We start from the raw sequence: 24,574 nt of genomic DNA on the forward strand, positions 1-24,574 counted from the left end.
TCGCACTCGGGAGAGGCCGCTGTGTCAAAGTATCAAGCATCAAGTGCTTTATCGGCTCGACAGGGAAAAGCCGAAACGTTCGCACCAATGTGGCGCGTTTGCCTTGCCCTCGAAGTGGGTTTGACGACGCAAAAGATGCGCAAAGCCAGAGGAGAAGCGAGTTTCGCAATGAGCAAGCAATGAGCTTCTCTAAAGAGGTACGGGCATGAAAACAACGCCGAGGAGGAGACTCCGAGATGGCTTCGCCAGATTTATACGCAAAGAATCTCGACAGAATCCCAATGAGGCTCGACTTCAATTCTGTCTCACGCTATACATAAAACATCTCATGCATAAACGTCCCTCCTACCGTAATACGCGCCGCTTTTATATGCATTTCAAAGCACTTTAAGAAGCGCTCTCACACAAAACTGTGTTTCAAGCGATTAATAGCTGCATCATCTCCAGCGTCCGAGCGCCGTTTGGAGCATCTCGCTCAGAAAGATTGCTTTTTGAAGGTAGAAAAGTTCAAAATCTATTAAAAAGTAGAAATGAGTTGATGTCAAGTTGAAATAAACATACTAAAATGACTAGCTACAGTATGTAGAAGTGTAAAAATTAATAATATTAATAAAAAAATATATAAAATGTAGCTAAATTGAAAAAATAAAATCTAAAATGTTTTATAAATATTGTAACGGTATATGTAAATAATATATATATATATATATATATATATATATATATATATATATATATATATATATATATATATATAAATAAATGCATAAATTAATTAAATGTTTAGTTAGTAAATGAATTATTACAAAAAGTTGTAAAGTATAAATAGGTTTTATAATAGTATTTAATTTAAAATGCAATGTTTTAATTTCTTCCTCAAATGTTGTATTTTATTAAAAAATTAATTATTATAACTGAAGCTGGAATAAGAAACATATTGGACATCATTTAAACATCTTTTATAAATGTTGCCTGGGTAACTAACTAAAATAAACTAATTTGGCAAAAGCTGAAATGAATTTGAGCAATGCAGAAATATGAAAAATGCAAGCCTGAACTGAAAATATAATATTCAAAGCTAATTTAAAGTTTTCTAAATTTGCATTTTATAAAAAATTAAATTGTATTAAAAAATAGCATTCATTAAACATAAACGAAATAAAAAAATAAGTTAAAGTACTCAAATTAAAGAACTGATTGCAGATTTAAATGATTACAGAAATAAAAATAAATCCACGCCAAAATGACTAATGCTGAAAATTAATGATGAAAACTTATTTTAAAATATTAATTAACTAACGTTAACATAAATAATGCTGAAAGGAGGGTGTGGCAAATACGATATAATAAAATATCCAAAATATATATTTTTGCTTCAGAAGAAAAACGTTTAAATAAAGCTTAAATAAAACCTAATAAAATTTGATGACGCGCTTATATTAAAATGTTGCCTCCGCGACTCACTAAAATAAAAGTAAAGTAGAGCTATACGGAAATATAGAATAATAAATAAATAATAAAATGGCTTTTTAACTAAAGCACTAAAACTTAACTGCAAATGTAATGTTTTTTGATGCAGTGGTGTTTTTTTGACTTCGAAGCGGATGCTAAAGCCGATGTCTGTGTGCTTCCAGGCCATCGAGACTAACCTGGTGCAGAAGTCCCCGGGCGGCCTGACGTACGTGGCCGAGTGGCGAGGAGGGATCCTGGACCATAAGATGGGTCACCTGGCCTGTTTCTCCGGCGGGATGATCGGCATCGGGGCCGACGACGGCCCGGCGGAGCAGAAGCAGCATTACCTGGACCTGGCCGCTGAAATCACTCACACCTGTCACGAGTCCTACAGCCGCTCGGGTCAGTTTTCAATACATTTCAGTCATTTACGCTTCTGTTGTAGTAATCTTAGCCTTTAAACTAAATAAAAATGTTGCATATTTGTTCAGAAGCTATGCGAAATAAATAAATGCTTTTTTTTTATTTTACATTAAGCGAATGCTAAAAAAATTTATTAAAAAAAAAAAAAAAAAAAAAAATATATATATATATATATATATATATATATATATATATATATATATATATATATATATATATGTATTATAGAAAAATTATAACACTGCAATTCTGCAGTTTGTATTATTAGACCTAATTTGATACAAACTGTAATTTAGATTATTGTCAGTGTCGGTATTGTTCGACTAAAATTATTCTAAACTATTTATAAATATAATAATAATAATAATAATAATAATAAAAGTCATGGTAATATGCAATTATGTTAGATGAAAGACCTCAAAGTTTGAATGAAAATTATAAATGTCTCATGGCGACTAACAGAAATAAGTTTAAGATGAAGTAGTAAAATTAATAAGATATAAAAATATAAAAATAAATTCAAGCTCACTCTCTCTGTCTGTCTGTCTATATATATATATATATATATACCTAAAAGTAGTAAAACATTTACTAAAACAAAAAAAATCAATAAAATATATTAATAAATGCTCTAAAACATAACTCATGAACTACAGATTTTTTCTGGTTAAATGTAATATTTTCTGCTGTAATACTTTTAAGCCGTGTGTGATTTAAGTGCTAATAAACAGCCAACACGCTAGAAATATGCCGGAAGTTCATAGTGAGGATCGCTCCTCAAAATAAAGCGTCCCTATATTAATAAATCATATGAAATGTGAAGAGGTCTCCAGCGTGTCTGTGTTTCTGGATGATCACAGACTCAAGCTCGAGCGATTAATCCCCCGTCTCTCAAAAGAAGAAGAGTCCTGATGAGAACGGGATTTTACGGCAAAAGCCAAATGAGCAGGATATACAGCAAGAAGGAGGAAGATATTTTCACCCTCGAATCTGCATGCTCAAAATGTGAAAACGGTTATATCTGAACATTATTTAACACCGAAGTGTAGTGTTGAATGCGCTGCATCGAGGTTGTTACGCTAAAAGAGAAACCGCCAACAAACATGTTCGGCATGTATTTCTTATTTTATGTACTAAAATGAAAAATAAAACTTTACACACGTAGTAAAATCTGACGTAAAATACGATATCGAAGGTACTAAAACTAATTAACGTGCTGGGAAAATAATAATTCGTATAAAAAGTAATAATAAAAATAGTTTAAAAACCACAGAAAACTTTAAATCTACTAAAAAATCAACAAAATGTGTAAAACTGCATGATTTTTTTATATATATATATACATATATATATATATATATATATATATATATATATATATATATATATATATATATATATATATATATATATATATATATATATATGAACAATATATTGTTTGCATTAAAATTATTTTAATTCAGTCATTATTTTAATTCATTATTTTAAAACATTATATTTGAAATTTTAGTACATTTTATTTTTGTATTTTAAGTCATTTTGTTTATATATTTTATATATATATATATATATATATATATATATATATATATATATATATATATATATATGAATAATATATATATCTATATATATATATATATATATATATATATATATATATATATATATATATATATATAAACAAAATGACTAATTACTAATAATGTGACTGCAAATATAAAAATAAAATGTAATAAAATTTCAAATATAATGTTTTAAAATAATGTCATTTTTTTTCTTGACTGAATTTAAATCATTTTAATGCAAACAATAAGATACGACATCTAAATAATACAAGTAAGTTAGACCATGAAGTTAAATGTGATCTGGACAAGTTTTCATGATATTTGTTCATATCTTGTTTATTTATGTTCATGCGTCTCAAAGCTATCTCGTGTTTTTACTTTTATTAACATACTTTTTTTATTACAATTTACTATTTTTATTACATTTATATATATGCACCATAAAGAAGTTATCTTAAACATGATTGGAGAAGCATCTTTCCATATATCAAGACTTGTCATTATATACATATATACATACACAAAGTTTCTGTCACACATGCGATGCACAGAAAGCACTGTTCCAGGCTGAAGTGGTGTAATATTGCTAAAGAGATGAGGGATTGAGCCAAAACAAACCCAAATCAGTATGCAAATGAAAATGTTTATTCAGACGAGAGTGTTTCTCCCGGACTGGGGCTGCTTGTAATTTTAGATTTAAGGGGCATAATGGGATACGTTTGGGTTTGTTATGTTATGTTCTGCTTTGAAAGCTTTGTGTTTGTCATAAAGACGGCTGCTGATCGTGGTGTGTGTTTAGCAGCTCGCCGTGAAAGCACCGAGCGATCAGCGCGAGGCAGACGGAAGACTAACTAGTGCTTTTTTAACCGCATCTTTAGTAACAAAGACTAGCTATATAGCTAGACTGTCGCAGTTTTGACAGCATCCAGCGATTGAAACGTCGTCGCAGTGAAATGCAGACGAATTCGTCGTATTACGCTTCTCTCGAATTATTAAGCACCATCCTCTGAGATTTTCGGCTCATTATTAGTTATAGCCTACTCAAAATGTGGCGTTTGCGTTGGTATCGATGCTCCACGATCTTGCGGTTGCCAGATTTCAAGAGCGTAAATCCTCTAATCAGAGCTTTTCTCGATGCAAATGAAATCCCCTTAAAAAATGATCAGGCTTTGGTAAAAAGCAATTATGACTCTTAGCTGTGACGTAAAACTCACAATTATGAAGAAAAAGATTAAATTGTAACACTGTGAAATTAGGAATCTTTTTTTTCATTATGATTTAATGTCAAATTTTCAACGTTTTGTCTCATAACTGAGATTTAAAAATGCAGCTAAGAAAAAAATTCAGAAATATGAGAATTTTATTTTGTAGTTTTGATTTAGAATATACTTTCTCTCTCTATCTATCTCTGATTATGACTTGGTATAATCATAATCAACTTTTAAAAGCCTTATTTTGGCAACTTCTTAAGTTGTAATTTAAACATTTCATCGTATTGGATTTTTTTATGACTTACCAAAGCATTTTTTTCTTACTGTCTTAAAATCGGCTTTCATAGATACATTTTCCGCCCAGCGGTTCACTTGAGGTTCCCAACCTGGCAACCCTGCACAAAAAAATGCGCTAAGATGAAAACGAGCCATTCGATTCTTGATTTTCCTGATTTCTTCATTTAAGTGCAACGATCCTGATGAAATGCAAAAAAAAACTTTTTTTTTGTTTGAGCAAAATAATCTCGATTAGCATGAACTATTATTGCGCAGCTTACATTACAACTCAATTAGAAATCTGTGATGCAAACTAAATTAATTTAGCTAGAAAAGCAGCTTCACTGTGATCGTTCGGCTCACGAAATGCATAAACGTCCAAATGTAGCAATATTTCTTCGAATGAGTGCACTTTTGTACTGAAAGCTCTGATGAACATTGTTTATTGAAGCCATTTGAATGCTAATAAACCAGAGCAGATGTGGCTGAATTTGTAATGTCCATAACTATTGATTGATTTGACATGTTGATTGTGGACAGCTGTCATAAATTACAAAATCTCTGTAACTGATGATAAATAGCGTTTAAATATCAAAGCAGAGTCGTAAACCTTTGTGTTGATACAGAGACTGGTGAGAAGTGTTTAAAATCAGTCTAAAATATGGTTTAAACCCCATTTTACTGCAAGGACTTGTAGTCCAGGACTTGACGTTATTCTTATAAAGTGGATTGGATTGTAAAAAGTGGGCAGGACATGTCAGAATGAGTCACGTCCTGCACATTTTTTATCGACTGTAATGTTTTTGGGGTTTTTTTGTCTACAGCCACCAAACTGGGTCCGGAGGCGTTCCGCTTCGATGCAGGAGCCGAGGCCACGGCCACCCGACTGAGTGACCGCTACTACATCCTGAGGCCAGAGGTCATCGAGAGCTACATGTACATGTGGCGTTTGACCCACGACCCCAAATACAGGGAGTGGGGCTGGGAGGCTGTGGAGGTGCGGCCTTTCATTTCATCAGGTTTACTAAATGTTCAGCGTGTTACTCGCAATCTTAAAAGTGTGCGTATAGAGCATTATTAATATGGATGGATGGATGGATAGATGGATGGATTCATAAATGATGGATTGATAGATTCATAAATGATGGATGGATGTATAGATTCATAAATTATGGATGGATGGATGGATGGATGGATGGATGGATGGATAGATAGATAGATAGATATGGATGGATGGATGGATGGATGGATGAATGAATGGATATATTCATAAATAATGGATGGATAGATATATTCATAAATGATGGATAGATTCATAAATGATGGATGGAATAGATTCGTAAATTATGGATGGATGGATGGATGGATGGATAGATGGATAGATAGATTCATAAATGATGATGATAGATTCATAAATTATGGATGGATAGATAGATTCATAAATTATGGATGGATGGATGGATAGATAGATTCATAAATGATGGATGGATAGATAGATTCATAAATTATGGATGGATGGATGGATTCATAAATTATGGATGGATGGATGGATAGATAATAGATTCATAAATTATGGATGGATGGATGGATAGATGGATAGATAGATTCATAAATGATGGATGGATAGATAAATTCAAAAATGATGGATGGATGGATGGATAGATTCATAAAAGAGGGATGGAATAGATTCATAAATGATGGATGGGTGAATATATAGATTCATAAATTATGGACAAATGGGTGGATGGATGGATAGATTCATAAATTATGGATGGATAGATGGATAGATATATAGATTCGTAAATGATGATAGATGAATGGATAGATGATAGATTTCTATATGATGGATGGATAGATTCATAAATAGTGGATGGAATAGATTCAGATGATGGATGGATGGATGGATGGATGGATGGATGGATAGAGTCATAAAGGATGGATGGATGAATGAATAGATATATAGATTCATAAATGATGGATAGATGGATGGATAGATGATAGATTTCTAAATGATGGATGGATGGATGGATGGATGGATAGATAGATAGATATTTTTTATAAATGATGTATGGATAGATGGATAGATAGATTCATAGATAGTGTGGTGTGGTTGTTATATTACAGCGTGGCTCTGCTCAGACTGACATGTTAATCACTGGCTGCAGGAGCTGGAGGAGAACTCATCTCCAAACCAAACTCACAAGACAGTCCTAATTATAGTCTAGGTGTCTACCTTTGTTTGAGGTTAATAGATCATTAATTTAGCATGTCAGCTCTTCTTTTGTTCAGCGCTCAAATTTAGCGCTAAATCTTCTGGCCAACTTCAGCGTGACGGAAATAGCAGCTCTCCTGTTCTACAGCGCGCCTCACGAATCTCTTGTATCTCCGGCCAGCAAGGAACTGCGTTTATTTGATCGAAAATACAGTAAAATGCTGTAATACTGGTAACATTTAAAATAGCCATTTTCTGCATGAACGTGTGTTAAAATGTCATTTATTTCTGTTAGAAATCATCCTAAAGCCCGCTCTTATCATTATCAGTGTTGAAAACAGTTGTGTTGCCTAATATTTTCATGGCAACCAAAAGGCTAAAGGGTGCTTTAATGAATGGAAAGCATAGAAATGTTATTGGCGTTTTAAAAGTCTTCACCGTCACTTTTGATTAGTTTAAAGCACCCTTGTTCTTCGTGATTTCTGAGCTGTGTTGTTACGAGGCGCTCTGTGTTCGCAGGCTCTGGAGAAGCACTGCCGTGTGGACGCGGGTTTCTCAGGAATCAGAGACGTGTACTCCTCCACGGTCAGTCACGACAACATGCAGCAGAGCTTCTTCTTGTCCGAGACGCTCAAGTGAGTTCATCATCATCACCCTCGTTTTAATAATTAATAATAGGAACAATCAGGACGATCAAAGCCAGGCGAAATAAACTGATCATTTGTGACTTTTAAACCCTCTTTTAATAGCTTCTGTTCACTTCCTTTAATTGCATCGAGACCACCGTGTTGTATCTGATGCACAGATTTCGAAGGCCTCCACACTTCGCCGTTAAAGCTGACATTTAATGCGTCGTCTGATTGATAGTTCAGACTTTTTTCCGTGTGATTGTAAAAAAGTCCGCCGTCAGCTGGGGCTTCTCGTGTCTTTCTGCTGTCAAATCTTGACTGATTTTTATCAAGTAAATGTCAGGATGACTAGTAATATTTCCAGATGAACAATTACTGGACTGAAGCAACTCAGCTTTATTTGATTCTCCGTCTCTGTTTTTCAGATTTCAGACGTAAATATCATCTTACTAAGACTTTTCTTAGAGCTATAGAAGATATCAAGATGATCAATATACTGTATCTGCTCTTGATATTCCTTACAAGCGTCATAATTTTATCGTACTTTTTTGTCAACATAAATATCGGCATCTTCGCCATTTTCGTTCAGTTTGGGCTTCTAAATAAAATTCAGTGGTATTTTAGTATAATTGAAAAATATTATAGTTTTTATTAAAAATATATTTAGCTATTTTTATTTATTTATTTATTTAATTAATGAGTTTTAATTTAAAGCAATATTTGTATTTATTTATGTTTTTAGTTTAATTTAGTATGTCAAGTTTTTAAATTAAACTGATAATTATTAACTAGATTTAAATGATTTTCATCTATTTTGTTTTAGTCAATGGCTTCAGATAATGAACATGTAGTTATTATATTTTAATTGTAATTAACGTTTTTGTTGCGTACAACAGCCCCGTTAAAACCAAGCTGTTTTTTCTCCATCTTTTCAAAATGCTGATGTATAAATATCGTACTCTGCAAAAAGCAGGCTTGCAAACATAAGGCTATTATTACATGTCAAAGTAAAATTTAACCTTGACATGAAATAACAGACGCTAAAATATATATATATATATATGCACAAAATATTGCTTTCGTGATGCTTTTTATGTATTTCTATGTATTTGACAGCATCTGTTCACATTCCACTTTAGTTGTACAGAAAAGTACGCGGTGTCAAACCATTTGTGATGTTGGAAGCGTACGAAAGCAGACTGGCATTGCCTTGATGTTACTGATATCCCGCCTGGTCTCATGATATAAGCGTACCTGGGTGCACTTTTTTTCAGCGAGACACGAAATACGTACCAACAAGTACATATCGCAGCGGTTTCCAAAAGAAATGAACGCTACTTAAACTCTGACGCCATTTACAGCGTTTTGATCGTCATTTTCACGCTTTATTAATCAAAGGTTGCGTTTGTTAACACCATCAGGTAGGTTTGGGGTTGATTGGAGTAGAGCATTAACTGTTAGCAACTTTTAACGTGATGAAAATCACTATATCAGTGTCATAAAAAAGTGCCAGGGTTTACGTATTGAACCTGTGCTCAGCAAAGCACGCGGTAAAAACAGATTTGAACAAAAAGTGCACAGAGATATGTATTTTATGGGACCGGGCTGGATATCCTGACACTTTTTCCGAGTTTCGTTAACCCTGTCCGTACTCGATCCCAGATACCTGTACCTGCTGTTCTCGGACGATGATCTCCTGCCGCTGGAGGACTGGGTGTTCAACACAGAAGCTCATCCGCTGCCCGTTATACGCAAGAGATGCCTGCAGGAGCACAGCGTCACACCAGACCACGGACAGACCGACCCGGAGTAGTCTTTAGCTCACACACACACACACACACACACACACACACACACACACACACACAGGGATTCAACCTCACGGGTCCCGATACGGATTCTCAGCTCCTTTCCTGTAAAGGATCTCTTCATATATATAAATATACGCTGTGATTGTATATCTCTGAGCCGAGGTTTCCCGCTCTCCGGCGCAGTTTTCCGTGGACAATCAGTGAAACGTGACTTTCATGAGAAGAGCACCTTTTTTTCTTTGCTTCTTTCCTCTGTGAGGAAAAAAAAAACCCCAGAATAACTTGCAGCCCCGAGTCCGTGGGAGGAGAGCCGTACGACGGCGGGCCACGCTGAGCGAAAGAGAAAACCACTTTTCTTCACGTCTCACCTGTAATTTATCTTTTTCTTTCATCCTTTCATTGTGTATTCCTTTCCCGTCTCTTCTGCCAAAGCGTTTGCGGTCTTTTTTATTTCCTTTTCTCTCCCAGCACCCTGATATTTTGTTCTATCTAGTTTCGAGTCCAATTTCGTGCTATGATTTTTTTATTTTTTTTTTGATTATTTCCAAGGACTGGGGTATTTACAAACCCGACAAAAGGATCCTTTGTGAAATGCGTTGTACAGAATCCTTCGGTTTGAGAGATGTCGTTGGCAGGGCAGGATTGTTTTACGTGATTTTAAACTTAAACTGGTATTTTTTTATGCTTCGACTGCATTGTGAGCCTCGGTGTTGTGCACGACATGCCATGTTTCAAAGACCAGCATCACCAGAGCGGAAAAACTCACTTGCACTGACGGCGGACGGCCACTAGGGCTGGGCGATTAAATACCGAAAATTCATTATATTTTCGCAGCGAATTGCACGCAATTATTTTAATGTTCATTTTTAAGTCAGACTGGTCTCGTGGCGGTTCTTCGGTTTCAAAAACACGATTCACGTTTGATTCATTTCCATGAATGCCTTTTCGAACTGTGTTTTTGACGAATCGCTTCAGAAAAGCTCGGTTCAGAAACGCTAGCAATTGTGAATCACCGTTATTTTAATGCTCGTTAATCGGACTATTCAGTATCGGAAATAGCAATTAAATTTGATCCATTTCTGCAACTCGCTTAAAAATGATTCAGTGAATTAATTCAAAAACAAAAAGATTACGAATTAAACTATTATTATAAAGTGCTTTTTTTATTCATTCGTTAGGTTTCATAAAGATTGACTTAAAATAGTGGCATGATTCTTCTTCAGTGTCAAAAACAGCCGTTTGATTCCTTTCCATGAATCGATTCGAACTGTTCGTTTCAGTGAATGGATTCAAAGCTCATTCGCATAATTGTTTGAATGCGCTTTTTAAATGTGCTCAGTTAAGTTTCGTCATTGAGTATCAAATTAATTCAGTCTCTAAAAAAGAAAAAACGCTTGTATTAATTGATTCAAAACACCAAAGGTGCGATCGAATCCAAATCGAATCAACCGTCAGATTGTGAATCATATAGTTATTTGAATTCTTTTTGTAATGCGTTCGTTATATGTCCCCAAAGACATAATTTCATCATTTTTCCACAGCGTTTAAGTTTAAGTCACCTACACGAATCAAAACAGATTTTGCGAATCATGCAATTATTTGAATCAAGTTTTGCATCATCAGACTAGTTTCTAGTTTCAAACGCGCCACTTAAGTTTGATTCATTTCCATGAATCAGTTCAGATGAGTCAAAACCCTGAAACGAAGTTAAAAAAGTGTTTTATTTCGTTTTAGTAGACCTATCTGTAGGTTAATATTGCAGTTCACGATACAGTCAATTCTCCGTGTCGCCCAGCCCTGTCGCCGCAGTCGTCTCAAAGCATCGATGGTGAATGTGAATGTTTTTTTCTGGGGTTTTTGTCCCCGAAGCGACAGCGTCAGACAGTAACGGTGGAATGAATGTGAGTGATTCATGTCATTAATTGTTCCTGTTTTCTCTCTCTTTCTCTTTTCTAATTTTTATGGATGTTTATGAAAGACTCGCTCTTTTGGTTTTCCTCAGGTGTTTCTGTACAAGTTTTGATTACAGTTATTTGCACTATTCATTACGGTAGTGCCGATCATTGTTAATTTGAACGTCTTCTGTCTCTCATTGTTGAATATTTTCAAATACTGGTAAAAGATCTGTGCGATTTATACATTTAAAAACGAGTGCACAAATGCTCCGAGTGTCTTTCTTTGTGTTCTGCATTTCCACAAGCTCACATTAGCTTCGAAAACATGCTATTAATCTTTGACCCGCATTAAGTGCCACTTACATCCTCAAAATACTGCGCATGATTCATAGGTTTGAAATGAATAATCTGCACTTTGGTGTCATTTTAGTTGTTATAAAGCATTAGAGCCACAAATCCCCGATAAACAGTTATTTTAGAGATACTATTGTATATTTTATTATTTTATAGATTACTTTATACACTAAATTCTTTTCTATTTGTACAATAATTTTAGTTGCTTTTTAATAATATATTTATATTAATAATATATTTATTTTTAAATATATATATATATATATATATATATATATATATATATATATATATATATTTAATAATAAATAATATAATTTATGCAGTTTTTTATTAATTAGTGATTTTAGTTTTATATATATATATATATATATATATATATATATATATATATATATATATATATATATATATATATATATATTAGCCATTTTATTGCTCAGTTTTAGTTATTTTAGTACATCAAGTTAAACTAAATGAAAAACACACCTACATCACATAACAAGTGGTCTAAATGACTTCTGGTTGCTCTATCACCCCAAAACACTCCTTATTTTCTGTGTCGTCAAACTAAATTGCTAAAATAATGACTCTTTTCAAAAAGGTTTCCCTAAACATCCTGCCATTGGTCGGACAAACATTTAGTCCCGCCCCAAACCCACATCACTGGCCGAATCAAAGTGATTCTGAAACACCAGATTTGTTCTGAAGGTGTCACAGCGTTATAATTACGCATTAATATGTCTTTATTTTAGCATCCAAAATAGCTTTAAGACTTTAAGAGTTTTTCTGATCGTCGTGATCAACCGAGCGGCTCGATGCGGCCGACCTCCGAGAACCAAAACAACGCAAGGTCAAGTCTGTTAGTCGTTGCATTTCACATTATACTGCGTTCAGACTTTTTCCTCAGAGGGCTCTGTAACGGAGCGAGCCGTAAACCTCTCTCTTCTATTCAGGTTTTTTTTCTCTTTCGAGGGATTCTTCATGCACTTCAATCTCAGACTCAGTGAAGCCTTACAGTGCTGAGCAGCTAGATTCACATTTGGACACATGCGTAAAGTATGTTTCTGTCCTTACTGCACATCTCGCTGTAGTTCTCCTCTTTATTTTGTCCAGATTAACCTGAAATGACAATTTAATTATCGTTCACAATAAGAAGCGTAACATTAATTTTCGAAATGTTCCGCTTCAATGACATAAAAATATCAGAAATATCAAGTATATTATACTTGGATGCTTTTTCTTGAAAAATAGGTTTTCCAATATTTTTGTTATTTTATTACATATTTATTTACTTAATGTGAGTAATAGATTACAAAAACGTACATATACATTGTATATGTTTATTATTATTTGTATATGGATTGTTGTTATTATTATTGCTAATAGTAATATATGTAGTGATATATTAAATACATGTTAGATATATTAAATAAACAAGATTTTATTCTATTTTTTCATTAATATATTATTCTATCATTAATATTTCACACACACACATGTATAAAACACTTATATAAAACACTTAAATATATCTAAACAATATTTACTGTATGTGTATTTCTATATATTAATAAAGGTATTACTTATATAGGATATATATTATTAAGGATATATATTTAATATATACTGAATATATATATATATATATATATATATATATATATATATATATATATATATATATATATATACATTATATATAGTAATACTATTTTAGTATGTGTTATAATACTATTATAAACGTTATACTATATAAAGACATGTGTGTCTGTATATATATAAATAGACACACGTCTTTTTTTATTTTAGGACTATTATTTCATTGAATAGTGTCCAATCGTTCATAATAGGACGAGCAAGGTGAATTTTAAAAAGGGATGATTTTCTGAACTTCAAAGACACAAAGCGTGTTAAATGAAGTTTTAGTGAAAGCCGGAGTAATAAATGTCAGCGTTATCAGCCGCCGGAGTCACACAGGTTGAGTTAATGAACGCTGTGTGAGATCAGAGGTGTGTGACGGAGTAAACAGCGCTCCTATCTGCTCGTAGGAGGTTGATTACGCTCTAATTGATGGGGTTCGTCTGCAGGATAAGCGCCTTGCCAGTAATTAGCCCCGCTAAATGAATGGCAGGCTTTCGTTATGCTTCCTTTCGTAAGGTTCTGTACATTTATCGCCACGTACAGTCTTTAGATCCACTTCAGCTCTGGCCCGATTTTTGTGAATAGCTTTGATTTTGGATTTTTGAAAAGTTTACTAAATCGTGATTCATAACGCTTCGTTGGGGAATAATATAACAAGTCAAAAACACAACCAGCACGCCCAGAATTTAAAAAAAAAAAAAAAATTTTTTTTTTTTTTATGATTTAGCTGCGAAAGCGAAGATAAATTCTCCAATTTGTTGTGCTGCATGTTAAAAGCGTTTCTTTTGACTCCTCTCTGGATATCGGTCCGTGACGTAAATGTTCAATTTTGCCACTTTGAAGCTGGTGTGAGTCGCTCACAGTAATAACAACAACAGCATGGACGGAAATAAGGGGAAATATTAGCAAGGGAAAAGTCGGTTTCACAGCTGTTTTGGGAGGATTGTTAGATACGGGACATGAATCGCTCTGTAAAGAAAGACTGTTTTACTTCTTTATGATCTGTTCTTTTGAAGGAATAGCAGGGGAAAAAATGAATGCGCGTGTTAGGATGAATGCACTGCATCAGCGTCTCAGCAAAGTGAATGGGTGCCGTCAGAATGAGCTGATAAAAACAAATCATTCCACTCCAGTGCATCAGTCTGGAGACGGCTGAAGCTGCAACGCATCCATCATTTAGTCCACAATGCATGAAAACACTTTCTCCAGTGAAAAAGTGCATGTGCTGCTGTCTTCCCTCGCGTCAAAGTCCAGCCGTATATATTTGTTAAGGTCTGTTTTGAACAGTTTTCATTATAAGTGTGTGCAGATTTATCTCCTGATTCAGATTTCACCGGAAGCATTATTATGGATCAAAGGCATGTGTTTTAACCGGAAGCATCCTTTAAGGTTAAAAACATTTCTATCTTTTTCTGTCTTCGTAGTAGTTTACAGATTTACAGATGAAATGAATAAAAAGATTAAAATGTATATAGTTTTTAACCTGGTCTTGTCTAGCTCTGCGTGTACTTTGTGCTCAAGACATTTAGGGTAGGTCTAAAAACTCCTAAAGACTTCAAAATTGTCCTACATCTTTGTTTTAGGGTTATTTTGTAAAGAGCTTGTAAAGAGTCGGTAGTCCTGCAGCGATTTAGATTTTAGGAGAGCATGAGATGGGTGTTTTTTAGACGTGCCCTACACTTTAAAGTGAAAGCGTATAAATTGTCATTTCTTTAAAAAACCTTCACTAGATAAAACTCAGTTTCGAGCTCTTTGAAGCTACATTTAAACTGCATTTTGGTCCATTATATGGAGAGAAATCCTGAAATGTTACATTTCTTCACGACTGAAGAAAGACAGACGTGAAAATCTTTGCTGACAAGGAGGTGAGTACATTAGCTTTACATTTTTATTCGGGAAGTGAACGACTCCTTTAACTGATGGACTGGAGCTGTGTATTATTGTGATGTTTATTTCAGCTGTATAGACTCTCATTCTGACGGCACCCATTCACTTGCCGAGACACCGATGGAGTGCTGAATTTGATGAAGAAACGAACACACACATTTTTTGGCAAATGTTCATTTTGGAATGAAGCAGGTAAGTATAATGCGTAATATTGCTTATACTGTGTGGCGGATTGAATGCATTCTGCTGCATTAAGAATAAAAATAGCTTTAAAATGCATTATATAATATCATTTTGAATTGCATTATCTTTACATTTTTATTGTGGAAGTGAACGGCTCCTTTAACTGATGGACTGGAGCTGTGTATTATTGTGATGTTTATTTCAGCTGCTTAGACTCTCATTCTGACGGCACCCATTCACTTGCTGAGTCACTGCTGCATTAAGAATAAAAATAGCTTTAAAATGCATTATATAATATCATTTTGAATTGCATTATGCAATGCATGCTAAAATGCTTGAAGTGAAGCTGTTGTGCAGTAGTCCTCTCTCACACACACACACACACACACACACACACACCTCTCCTTTAGTTCCTGTTGTCAGTGGCAATGACCAGGCAAGGCGGCACACGAGCTGAATAATGCAGGACTGTTCCCGTCTCTTCCTGCGTTCGTCCCTGAGCCGTCATGCTCTGTGGCTTTTTATTCCACTCTTTCTTCTCACATTGTGTCTGTTCGGTTTCATGGATTGTTGAGCATCGCCTCTCAATTTTCTCTCAGGGCTGCCGGTTGGAAAAAAATGGGTCACGAAAAGAGTTTTTCTCAATTTCAGAACAGCTCCGGCGCTCGGTGTGAGGGAACAGTTCACCTCAAATAAAGATCTGTGGTTATTTACTCACACGCGTCGAGCACAAATCAGAAGAACTGCTGTTACGGTGCTTCGTGTTTTATGATAGATATATCGTTTTCATTATATTTGGAGGGAGTCGTGGGCAGTGTGAATTAAAGATACTTCATAGAAATGTATTTTATGTTCCACAGAGGTTTGGAGCAACATTAGGGCGAGTAAATAATGACTGAGTCTTTTGTTTTTGGGATGAATTATTCCTTCAGGCTCTTCTGAAGAAGGAGCTCTTGTGCATTTAATGCCTGGAAACATGTTTTAATTATGATTTCTGTTTGTTTGCGCTCTCGAGATCTTTCCTCACTTTGATTATTCTCCGTGATGTGTTTTCTCAGACACACAGAGATCACAGCGCATGTCAGGGACGTTTTTATTGAGTATAGTGTGTGGCAGACTGAATGCATTCTGCTGCATTAAGAATAAAAATAGCTTTAAAATGCATTATGTAATAGCATTTTGAATTGCATTATCTTTACATTTTTATTCTGGAAGTGAACGGCTCCTTTAACTGATGGACTGGAGCTGTGTATTATTGTGATGTTTATATCAGCTGTTCAGACTCTCATTCTGACGGCACCCATTCACTTGCTGAGACACCGATGGAGTGCTGAATTTGATGAAGAAACGAACACACACACATTTTTTGGCAAATGTTCATTTTGGATGAAATATTCCTATCATTAGGTAAGTATAATGTGTAATACTGTGTATAGTGTGTGGCAGATTGAATGCATTAAGAATAAAAATAGCTTTAAAATGCATTATATAATATCATTTTGAATTGCATTATCTTTACATTTTTATTCTAGAAGTGAACGACTCCTTTAACTGAAGGACTGGAGAGCTGTGTATTATTGTGATGTTTATATCAGCTGCTTAGACTCTCATTCTGACGGCACCCATTCACTTGCTGAGACACCGATGGAGTCGTGCAAATCTAAAATCAGGACAGATACAAACTGAGAAATTTGAGGTCTGTGTTTTTTTTTTTTTTCGATGTTTCTGGAAAAAAAAGGAAAAATGCTCACCGAGAGCATACTGTGAAGCGCTACCACAGTTTCTAATAACTCATTTCTATGTATTATAAATTCATTTCAGCGATTTCATATTTCTAATGTATTCAATGTTGAAAACGGTTATGCCTGGAAGCTTTGATATATTTGATTTTTCCACTAAAAAGCTCAACGAACAGCATTGTTTTAAAAAACAAACCTTTTGGACGTCTCTGCTGTCACATCTGATCAGATCAGTGCTCCAGACTGTACTTCATGTTCCTCGAGGTTCCTCTCTGTCTTCATTCAGTGTGTTTTCTGGCTCTTCATTCAGATGATGGATAGGTTCGGGGTTTTCTCATGTCTCATCCTCCTCCACGTTCATCTTGTTGATTGCGTCTCTGCTTTGATGAATCGCACGTTCGGTAACGACCTGCTTTAACTTCAGCGCCTCTCAACTTTCCCGCTTGAGACCATTTACTTCAGGCCTTTTCATCAGACAGGGTTTCTGAATAAGAGCGTTTCTTCTTAGTTTCACGCGCGTTAGGGTTGTATCATTTTTTTTACAATAAATTATACAGATTTTTACTGTGTATGGGCGAGATTCCTGTCGTAGGGAAATAACACGAATGCTAAAACTGTTTGCACTGCAAGCATGTTTTTGCAATTAAGATAATACAAAAAATCTATGCATCCTGCTTTAAAAGATTGCTTATGTTTTTACCACTTGCTTATGTAGTTATCGTTAGCTTTCTTTATAGTTGCATGGGTTAAGTTAAGTTAAGTTAAGTTAGTTAAGTTGCAATGTAACGCAGATCCGTTGATTTATTTGGTTAGTAATAGATTTCGTTGTTGAAGGCTTTCCTCCTAATTTAAAACAAATACAAATTTACTGCCTTTTTTCTCAGAATTGCAAACACAGAACTGTCCAGATATAATGTGAGATACAAACTCAATAATACGAATAATTTCCATTTTTTGGAAACATGCTTCAATCCATATTCCAGTAGCTAAAAGGTACAAAAGTGACGGCTTTTGTACCTTTTATTTCTGAGAGTGAAGTTTGTCTGCGCCTGGCTAAGAGAGAACACTGCTCCTTTGAATGGCAAAGCATTTCTTCTCTTTTCATCACTTGCTGTCAGGAGGAATCAGCTCTGGACATAGATATCGACAAAAACACGCCGGTCACCAGCGCTTCATACACGCTCGGGACCAATCGCATGTTAATAATGTTTCCAAAAAACATGCATAAATAGACAGTTTGGAGGCGGGGGGGGATTTCTGACTCTTACAAAAATGTTCATTAGGGCCCGCTTATTTCTAAAAAAAGAAATAAATCAAAGAATTTCACTTTACATTGGACATTCACAACAGCCACTTTATACTTTATACTTTATATCTTATACTTTATATTTTATTTTTATAATTTGTACACTTTTTCTTTATATATTTTTTTATATATATATATATATATATATATATATATATATATATTTATATATATATATATTTATTTATTTTTTTTTTAATTTTTTTTTATATATATATATATATATTTTTTTTTTTCTATGTCGACACTGGGACGGTTGTAAAAAGCATTTCACTGCATGTTGTACCATGTGTGTATGTGTATGTGACAAATAAAATTTTAATTTGACTTGATTTGAATGAATAAAAAAAATGGTACTAAAAAAAAATAAAATCCCGTTGAGGTCAAAGAGCTCAAATCTCATGTTGGCCGTTGAGCTGAAATAAAATATTTGAGTTGACCTTACTAGCATGCTAAAATAACTAAAACAAACGTTTAGTTCACTTTATTGTCCGCAAGTGGAAAATTGCCTTTGGCTGCGCTACACAAATACATTAACATCATCAATGTTAACAACACAATCACATCGTCTTTAAAATTCAACAGCAGTTGGCCCGAATGACGTTCCTTGCTCGAGGATGCCTAAAACGTCTTTTGTAGTGTTCGAGGGATGAGAACAATCTCCAGTAATAACATGTTCTTTCTGTTTGGCTCTTGTTTGATAGGTTTGATTCAGTCGTCTCTTTGCGGTTGCACTAGCAATTTCCACAACCCAGTCCAGTTGATGGCGACTAGACTCCAAAGCGGTGTAATCTTTGCGTTGCTTTTTTTTAAAGGCGTTACCAGCAAATGTCCATTTACCATCAATAAATGCTCCTAAACATTCCCAACCTTTTCTATTTGGTGTGCATCAAGCATCACAGGTTGGTTTTGTGACATTTATCTCCAATTTTTATGTAACTATTGCAATTTATGAAGCTATACTATAGCTTTAATCAACCGGCCAACAAGTGCCATGCTGTCAGTGTGTTTAAATAGATTCAAATATGAATCCTCGATCTTACATTCATGTGCGTACAATAAGAAATAGTGTATATATATATATATATAGTATATGTATATATATATATATATATATATATATATATATATATATATATATATATATATATATATATATATATATATATATATATATATATATATATATATATATATATATATTATGCATTTTATTTTTAAATCATTTCAATTTAAAATCAATTTTTGCGGCGTTTCATATTAATACAAACTAAACAAATTTCATTGATTAGGCAAAGATTTTCTGTGAATAACTTAATTTGGGTCTGTTTTTCTTAGAAAGCATCATATGACTATAAGAAGACCGTTAAGAAGAAACATAGTGCATACTAAGTAATACAAAACTCTTATGGTGCTTTTACTGTGTTTTCCCCCATATATTGATTTAATCTGATGGTGTAATTAATTCAGTTAATATATGTAATAACGCCTGAGCAATGAATGATATTACAGAGCGTTTACTAACATAGCAATTGCTTTGAAGAAAAAAAGGCAAAAATGCGCTGTTCTATAAAAACAATGTGACACTATGACACTGTCAAATAAATTAAATTGATTTAAAATGATCCCTCGTGGCAATAATCGAAGAGCTCGCAACGACAAGGTCATGGGTTCGATCCCAGGGAATGCACGAACGGATCGAATGGAGACTTCGATCGGAAGAAAGCTTTTTTTTTTTTTTTTTTGTTGCGTAACTGCAGATGTACTTTTGGGAGAGCATGCATGCTGCAGGCAGCAGGTGCTTCAGTCACATTTAACCTGTAATCTCACAGTAATTGTTGAGTTTAAACAGCTGCGCGTTGTTCCCAACACGTCTGCTCATAAATCCCTGTCACTTCACCGTGTTTACACCGCAGCAGAGTAAAAAACACCGCATCCCGAGAGATTATTTTGAAGCTTGGTAAATTGGATATATCCACAGGTACTGCGACTTAAAACTAATCTATACGCCTTCGTGGGGTTATCACGTGACCTCTGAAGGGTTTCTGGGACAAATATATTTTTATTATAAAATAATTTGACTAAATAAATATGAAAATAGCATTCATTGAACTGGAAAATTGTCAGTGAGTAACATAATTTATGATTTTTAGCATTTATTAATTTTTTTTTATTTGCTTAATTTTTTTATTATAAAGGATTTATTATTATTATTATATTATTAAATTATTATTTTCAAATTCCATTCATTAGACTGAAAGATTTTTCTTTTAATTTTCTTTAAAGTATAAATTAATAATCAGTAGATTTATTTATATATATATATATATATATATATATATATATATATATATATATATATATATACACTGAATAACATTTTATTTTTTTAATTGATTTAAAATAAAATGTAAACTGTAAAGTATCAGATGTATTTTATTTTATATTTCTTAAACACACGACGATCAGCTCTCACACACCTCAAACCCCTTCCAAAAAAAACCCCCACATTTGGTTTTTAGGACGACAATTAATACCGAGCTGACTTTTCTAACCTCAAATCATCTTTCTCGTGCATCACAATAAGAGACAGCCGGGCCATTTCGAGCTCCACGACACAGAGGCCGGTTTCTGTCTCGGGCTGTAATTGCGCCCTATAGGTCCTCCACGTACCATTCGCTGGATTAGAAAGAGCGTCTCACGCTGTGCAGCGGGATGTAATCACATTGTTACAGTCTGCATCGCTGCGCTCACCATAAAGACAGCTATTTACATGCAAATTACTGCTACAGATTTGTCATTAGTGTCATTACCTGTGCCCCGCTTGACATCGCATCCCATTACGGCCAGTGCTGCGCTGGAGCTATGCAAATTCAATTTGCTTTTCTAATAAGAGTAAGTGCCATGAGATCGGAACCTCTGGCCTCAACAAGTCACGTGACCTCAGGCATAGGTTTATGAACGACGCCTCAGAATCGTGCGCTAAAAAAAATCATGACTGTTGCAAGAATATATATCAGAATTCTTTCATGAAAGCATTACAGACATCGTTGCATCAAACAGCACTCTTTTGTAACGCTGTGACACTCTTCAACGCGGCACGAATGCAATATTCATTAAAATTATGGATAAAATTAGCGCTGAATTATAAACGTTTTTATTATAACTTATACATATACATATTTTTAGGGTAGAATATGATTAGAGAAATATTCATAGCTTTTTTAAACATTGTGCATTACAGTTTATCTCAATCGAACCGCAGTCGGGTTCAGGTTAAAAATAAATAAAAACAATAAAAACGTAATACAAGATTTTTAAAAAAAAATGTAAAAAGAAAATAAATGCAATTATTTAAATATTATTAAATATAATTATTTCCAAGCCTGAAAAACAAATCAAATGCCTGTATATCTTAATATAATTGTATATATAATATATATAATATATATAATGTATATAATTAAATATTCTCAAATATAAAATCACCATTTTTGTTTTACAATAATGTAATCGTTTAACCCTGCTCCTTATCAACGTTATTTATTTATTAAGATCTTTTTCGTCTTGACGTCTTGCTTTGAGTTTTTTCCTTTTTTGCGCGCCACTGTTTTGTAAATGTTGAGTTATTTTCAGTTTTAATGTCCGCTTTTGATTGTGGTTCATTCCCAAAAGCTTGTTTAATTACACTTTACAGGGTTCGTTATTAGCTTTTTGTTTACTCCGCACAGTAATGTACGGCGCGACACAGGTACCCGAAGAAAGCCTTCGTACAAACACGCTCTTTGTCTTTGACCATGCTCTAACGAAACACAATTAATTTATTCAGTAACGATCCAGGTGTGTGTGAGCGCTGATATCGCGCCAGCCGACAGGTGCTCAACACCGGCCTTTGTTGGGTTTAATGCGGGGCGTTTGTTAAGCCGTGTAATCAGCAACGCTAACCTTTCAGAAAAACACAAGCCATAGGAGAAATACTTACGAGCCTATTATACTGACCCAACCGTCGTTTGTCTGCTGGATGTGCTGCAATTAGGAGGCATTATGAAGACTCAATTAAACAATTACGAGCTGGGCTCGAGCCTCGGTGCTCACAGTCCCGGGAAACTCAAGGAATTAGACGATTTCGGGGCTTTCTTCATTGGATTGCGCCGCTGCGGCACCTGAAGAAAAGCACTTTGTTTAGGTGGCGGCGGTCTGGCGAAAGCACAAGAGATGCTTAATTAAAGCGACAGTTCGTCTAAAAAATGAAAATGCGCTCTCCTTCAGGCCATCCAAGATTCGTTTTAGCTCTTTTTCGGCAATGCATGCTCTGCAGTGGATGGGTGCCGTCAGGACGAGAGCCTAAACAGCTGATTGATAAAACACAGCGCTCCAGTCCATCAGTTAAAAGCTGAAGCGAATCCATCATTAATACATTTTAGCTCAAGTGCCTCACATCGAAATCCAGCTCCATATTGTTTTGGCTCGTAATCTCCGTTTGCATCGTGCAGATTTCTTTACCGGAGGATATTATTGGCGATGGACTTTTTGCCTACAAACATTTTAATGACGGATTTGCTTGAGTTTGTGTCTTCTCCAGATGTATAACTGATGGACTGGAGCGCTGTGGATTATTGTGATGTTTTTGTCAGCTGTTCGGACTCTCATTCTGACGGCACCCATTCACTGCAGAGAGCGTCCATCTCTGAGACGCCGAGGCAGAGACACATTTCTCTAAATGGGATGAAGAAACACACTACATCTTGGATAGCCTGTATAATGCATAATGCATAACGTAATATCTGACCCTGGGCTGCAAAACCAGTCATAAGGGTCAATGTTTTGAAATTGAGATGTATGCGATATTTAGCTGCAACTATTTGAAAATCTGGTTTCTGAGGGTTCAAAAAGAAAAAAAATCGCCTTTAAAGTCGTCCGAATGAATTTCTTAGCAATGCATATTACTAATAAAACGTAACGGTTTATAATTTCGGTGGGAAATTTGCTAAATATCTTCACGAAACACGATCTTTACTTAACAAACGAATGAAAAATGGATCGTTTTGACCCATGCAATGTTTTTTTTCCCAGTTTTTGTAGTCCATGGTCACATGGGGAGTCGTGGTGTTCAGTCATCATCCTTGCAGTGACTCATTAGCGAGTGTTAAATTGTCCTCGGTGCTGTGTGTCTGTCATTTGCGCAAACACTGAGTCTCATTCAGGCGGACATCAGACGTCCAGCAGCATCTAATGACCGCCGCTGAGACCCTGAGGCTGATTCCATTACTCTTACTCAAACCCGCTGTACTAAAAGTCTCTTCTTTTTAATGCAACTATATTTATTTCTGCTATCAAAGCTAAACTGCGTAACACGCGTCACGTGATCATTCAGAAATCGTTTCAATTCGCTGCTCAGTTCTTCATCAATATTGAAAACACTCGCTTTATTATAACTTTGATGAATGTAAAGTTCAAAAGAGCAGCATTTCAAATCGTAAAGGCAGTTTTGATCAATTTAACTCGTTCTTCTTGCGGTTTTGTTTTATTTTTTTAGTATCGCTAACTGTCAGAGGAAGAGGTTGATTCATTCAGAATAAGCAGGTTTGTTAAACAGATCGTTGGGAGCAGAGAATGAAGGAGGATATCCTGGGAAGCATGGAGGAAGCCCAGAAGAGCATTTCTCTTCTGGGCCTCCAAGTGGAGCTGGTTCGGTGACTGAGGTCTGGCGGATCTGCTCATCGATGGCCCAATGGATAGGGCTTACCAGGATGTCAGGAGGGAGGATTCTTCAGGACAGGGACTTTCTTGAAGGCAGTAGGTGGAAACGGGTGAAGAAGAGACTGTAACCTTGGATGAAGCTCCGGTAGAAGTTGGCGATTGAGGGTTTTTTTACTTTCTGTGGGTTCGGCCAATCCAGAATGGCCTTCACCTACCGTCCGTCTGCGCTCCTTCTGCACCGATGACATGCCCAAGGAACCGGACGGAGCTACGCACTTCGA

The 24,574-nt window shown here is 35.0% G+C and overlaps 1 protein-coding gene across 2 annotated transcripts in view; it reads left to right on the forward strand.

Moving 5' to 3' along the window:
• The window catches only part of LOC122360976 (mannosyl-oligosaccharide 1,2-alpha-mannosidase IA-like), a 289,954-nt gene extending 278,207 nt beyond the window's left edge, over nucleotides 1-11,747 (forward strand). For both annotated transcript variants that reach the window (XM_043261853.1, XM_043261855.1), the window contains exons 9-12: nucleotides 1,635-1,854; nucleotides 5,758-5,930; nucleotides 7,665-7,780; nucleotides 9,437-11,747. In XM_043261853.1, the coding sequence (XP_043117788.1) occupies nucleotides 1,635-1,854; nucleotides 5,758-5,930; nucleotides 7,665-7,780; nucleotides 9,437-9,587 (660 nt within the window). In that variant the 3' untranslated portion in view covers nucleotides 9,588-11,747. The remainder of the gene's footprint in view (nucleotides 1-1,634; nucleotides 1,855-5,757; nucleotides 5,931-7,664; nucleotides 7,781-9,436) is intronic.
• The last annotated feature ends 12,827 nt before the right edge of the window (nucleotides 11,748-24,574 follow it).

This window comes from Puntigrus tetrazona, chromosome 16 (assembly GCF_018831695.1).
Source record: "Puntigrus tetrazona isolate hp1 chromosome 16, ASM1883169v1, whole genome shotgun sequence".
Taxonomy (NCBI): Eukaryota; Metazoa; Chordata; class Actinopteri; order Cypriniformes; family Cyprinidae; genus Puntigrus; species Puntigrus tetrazona.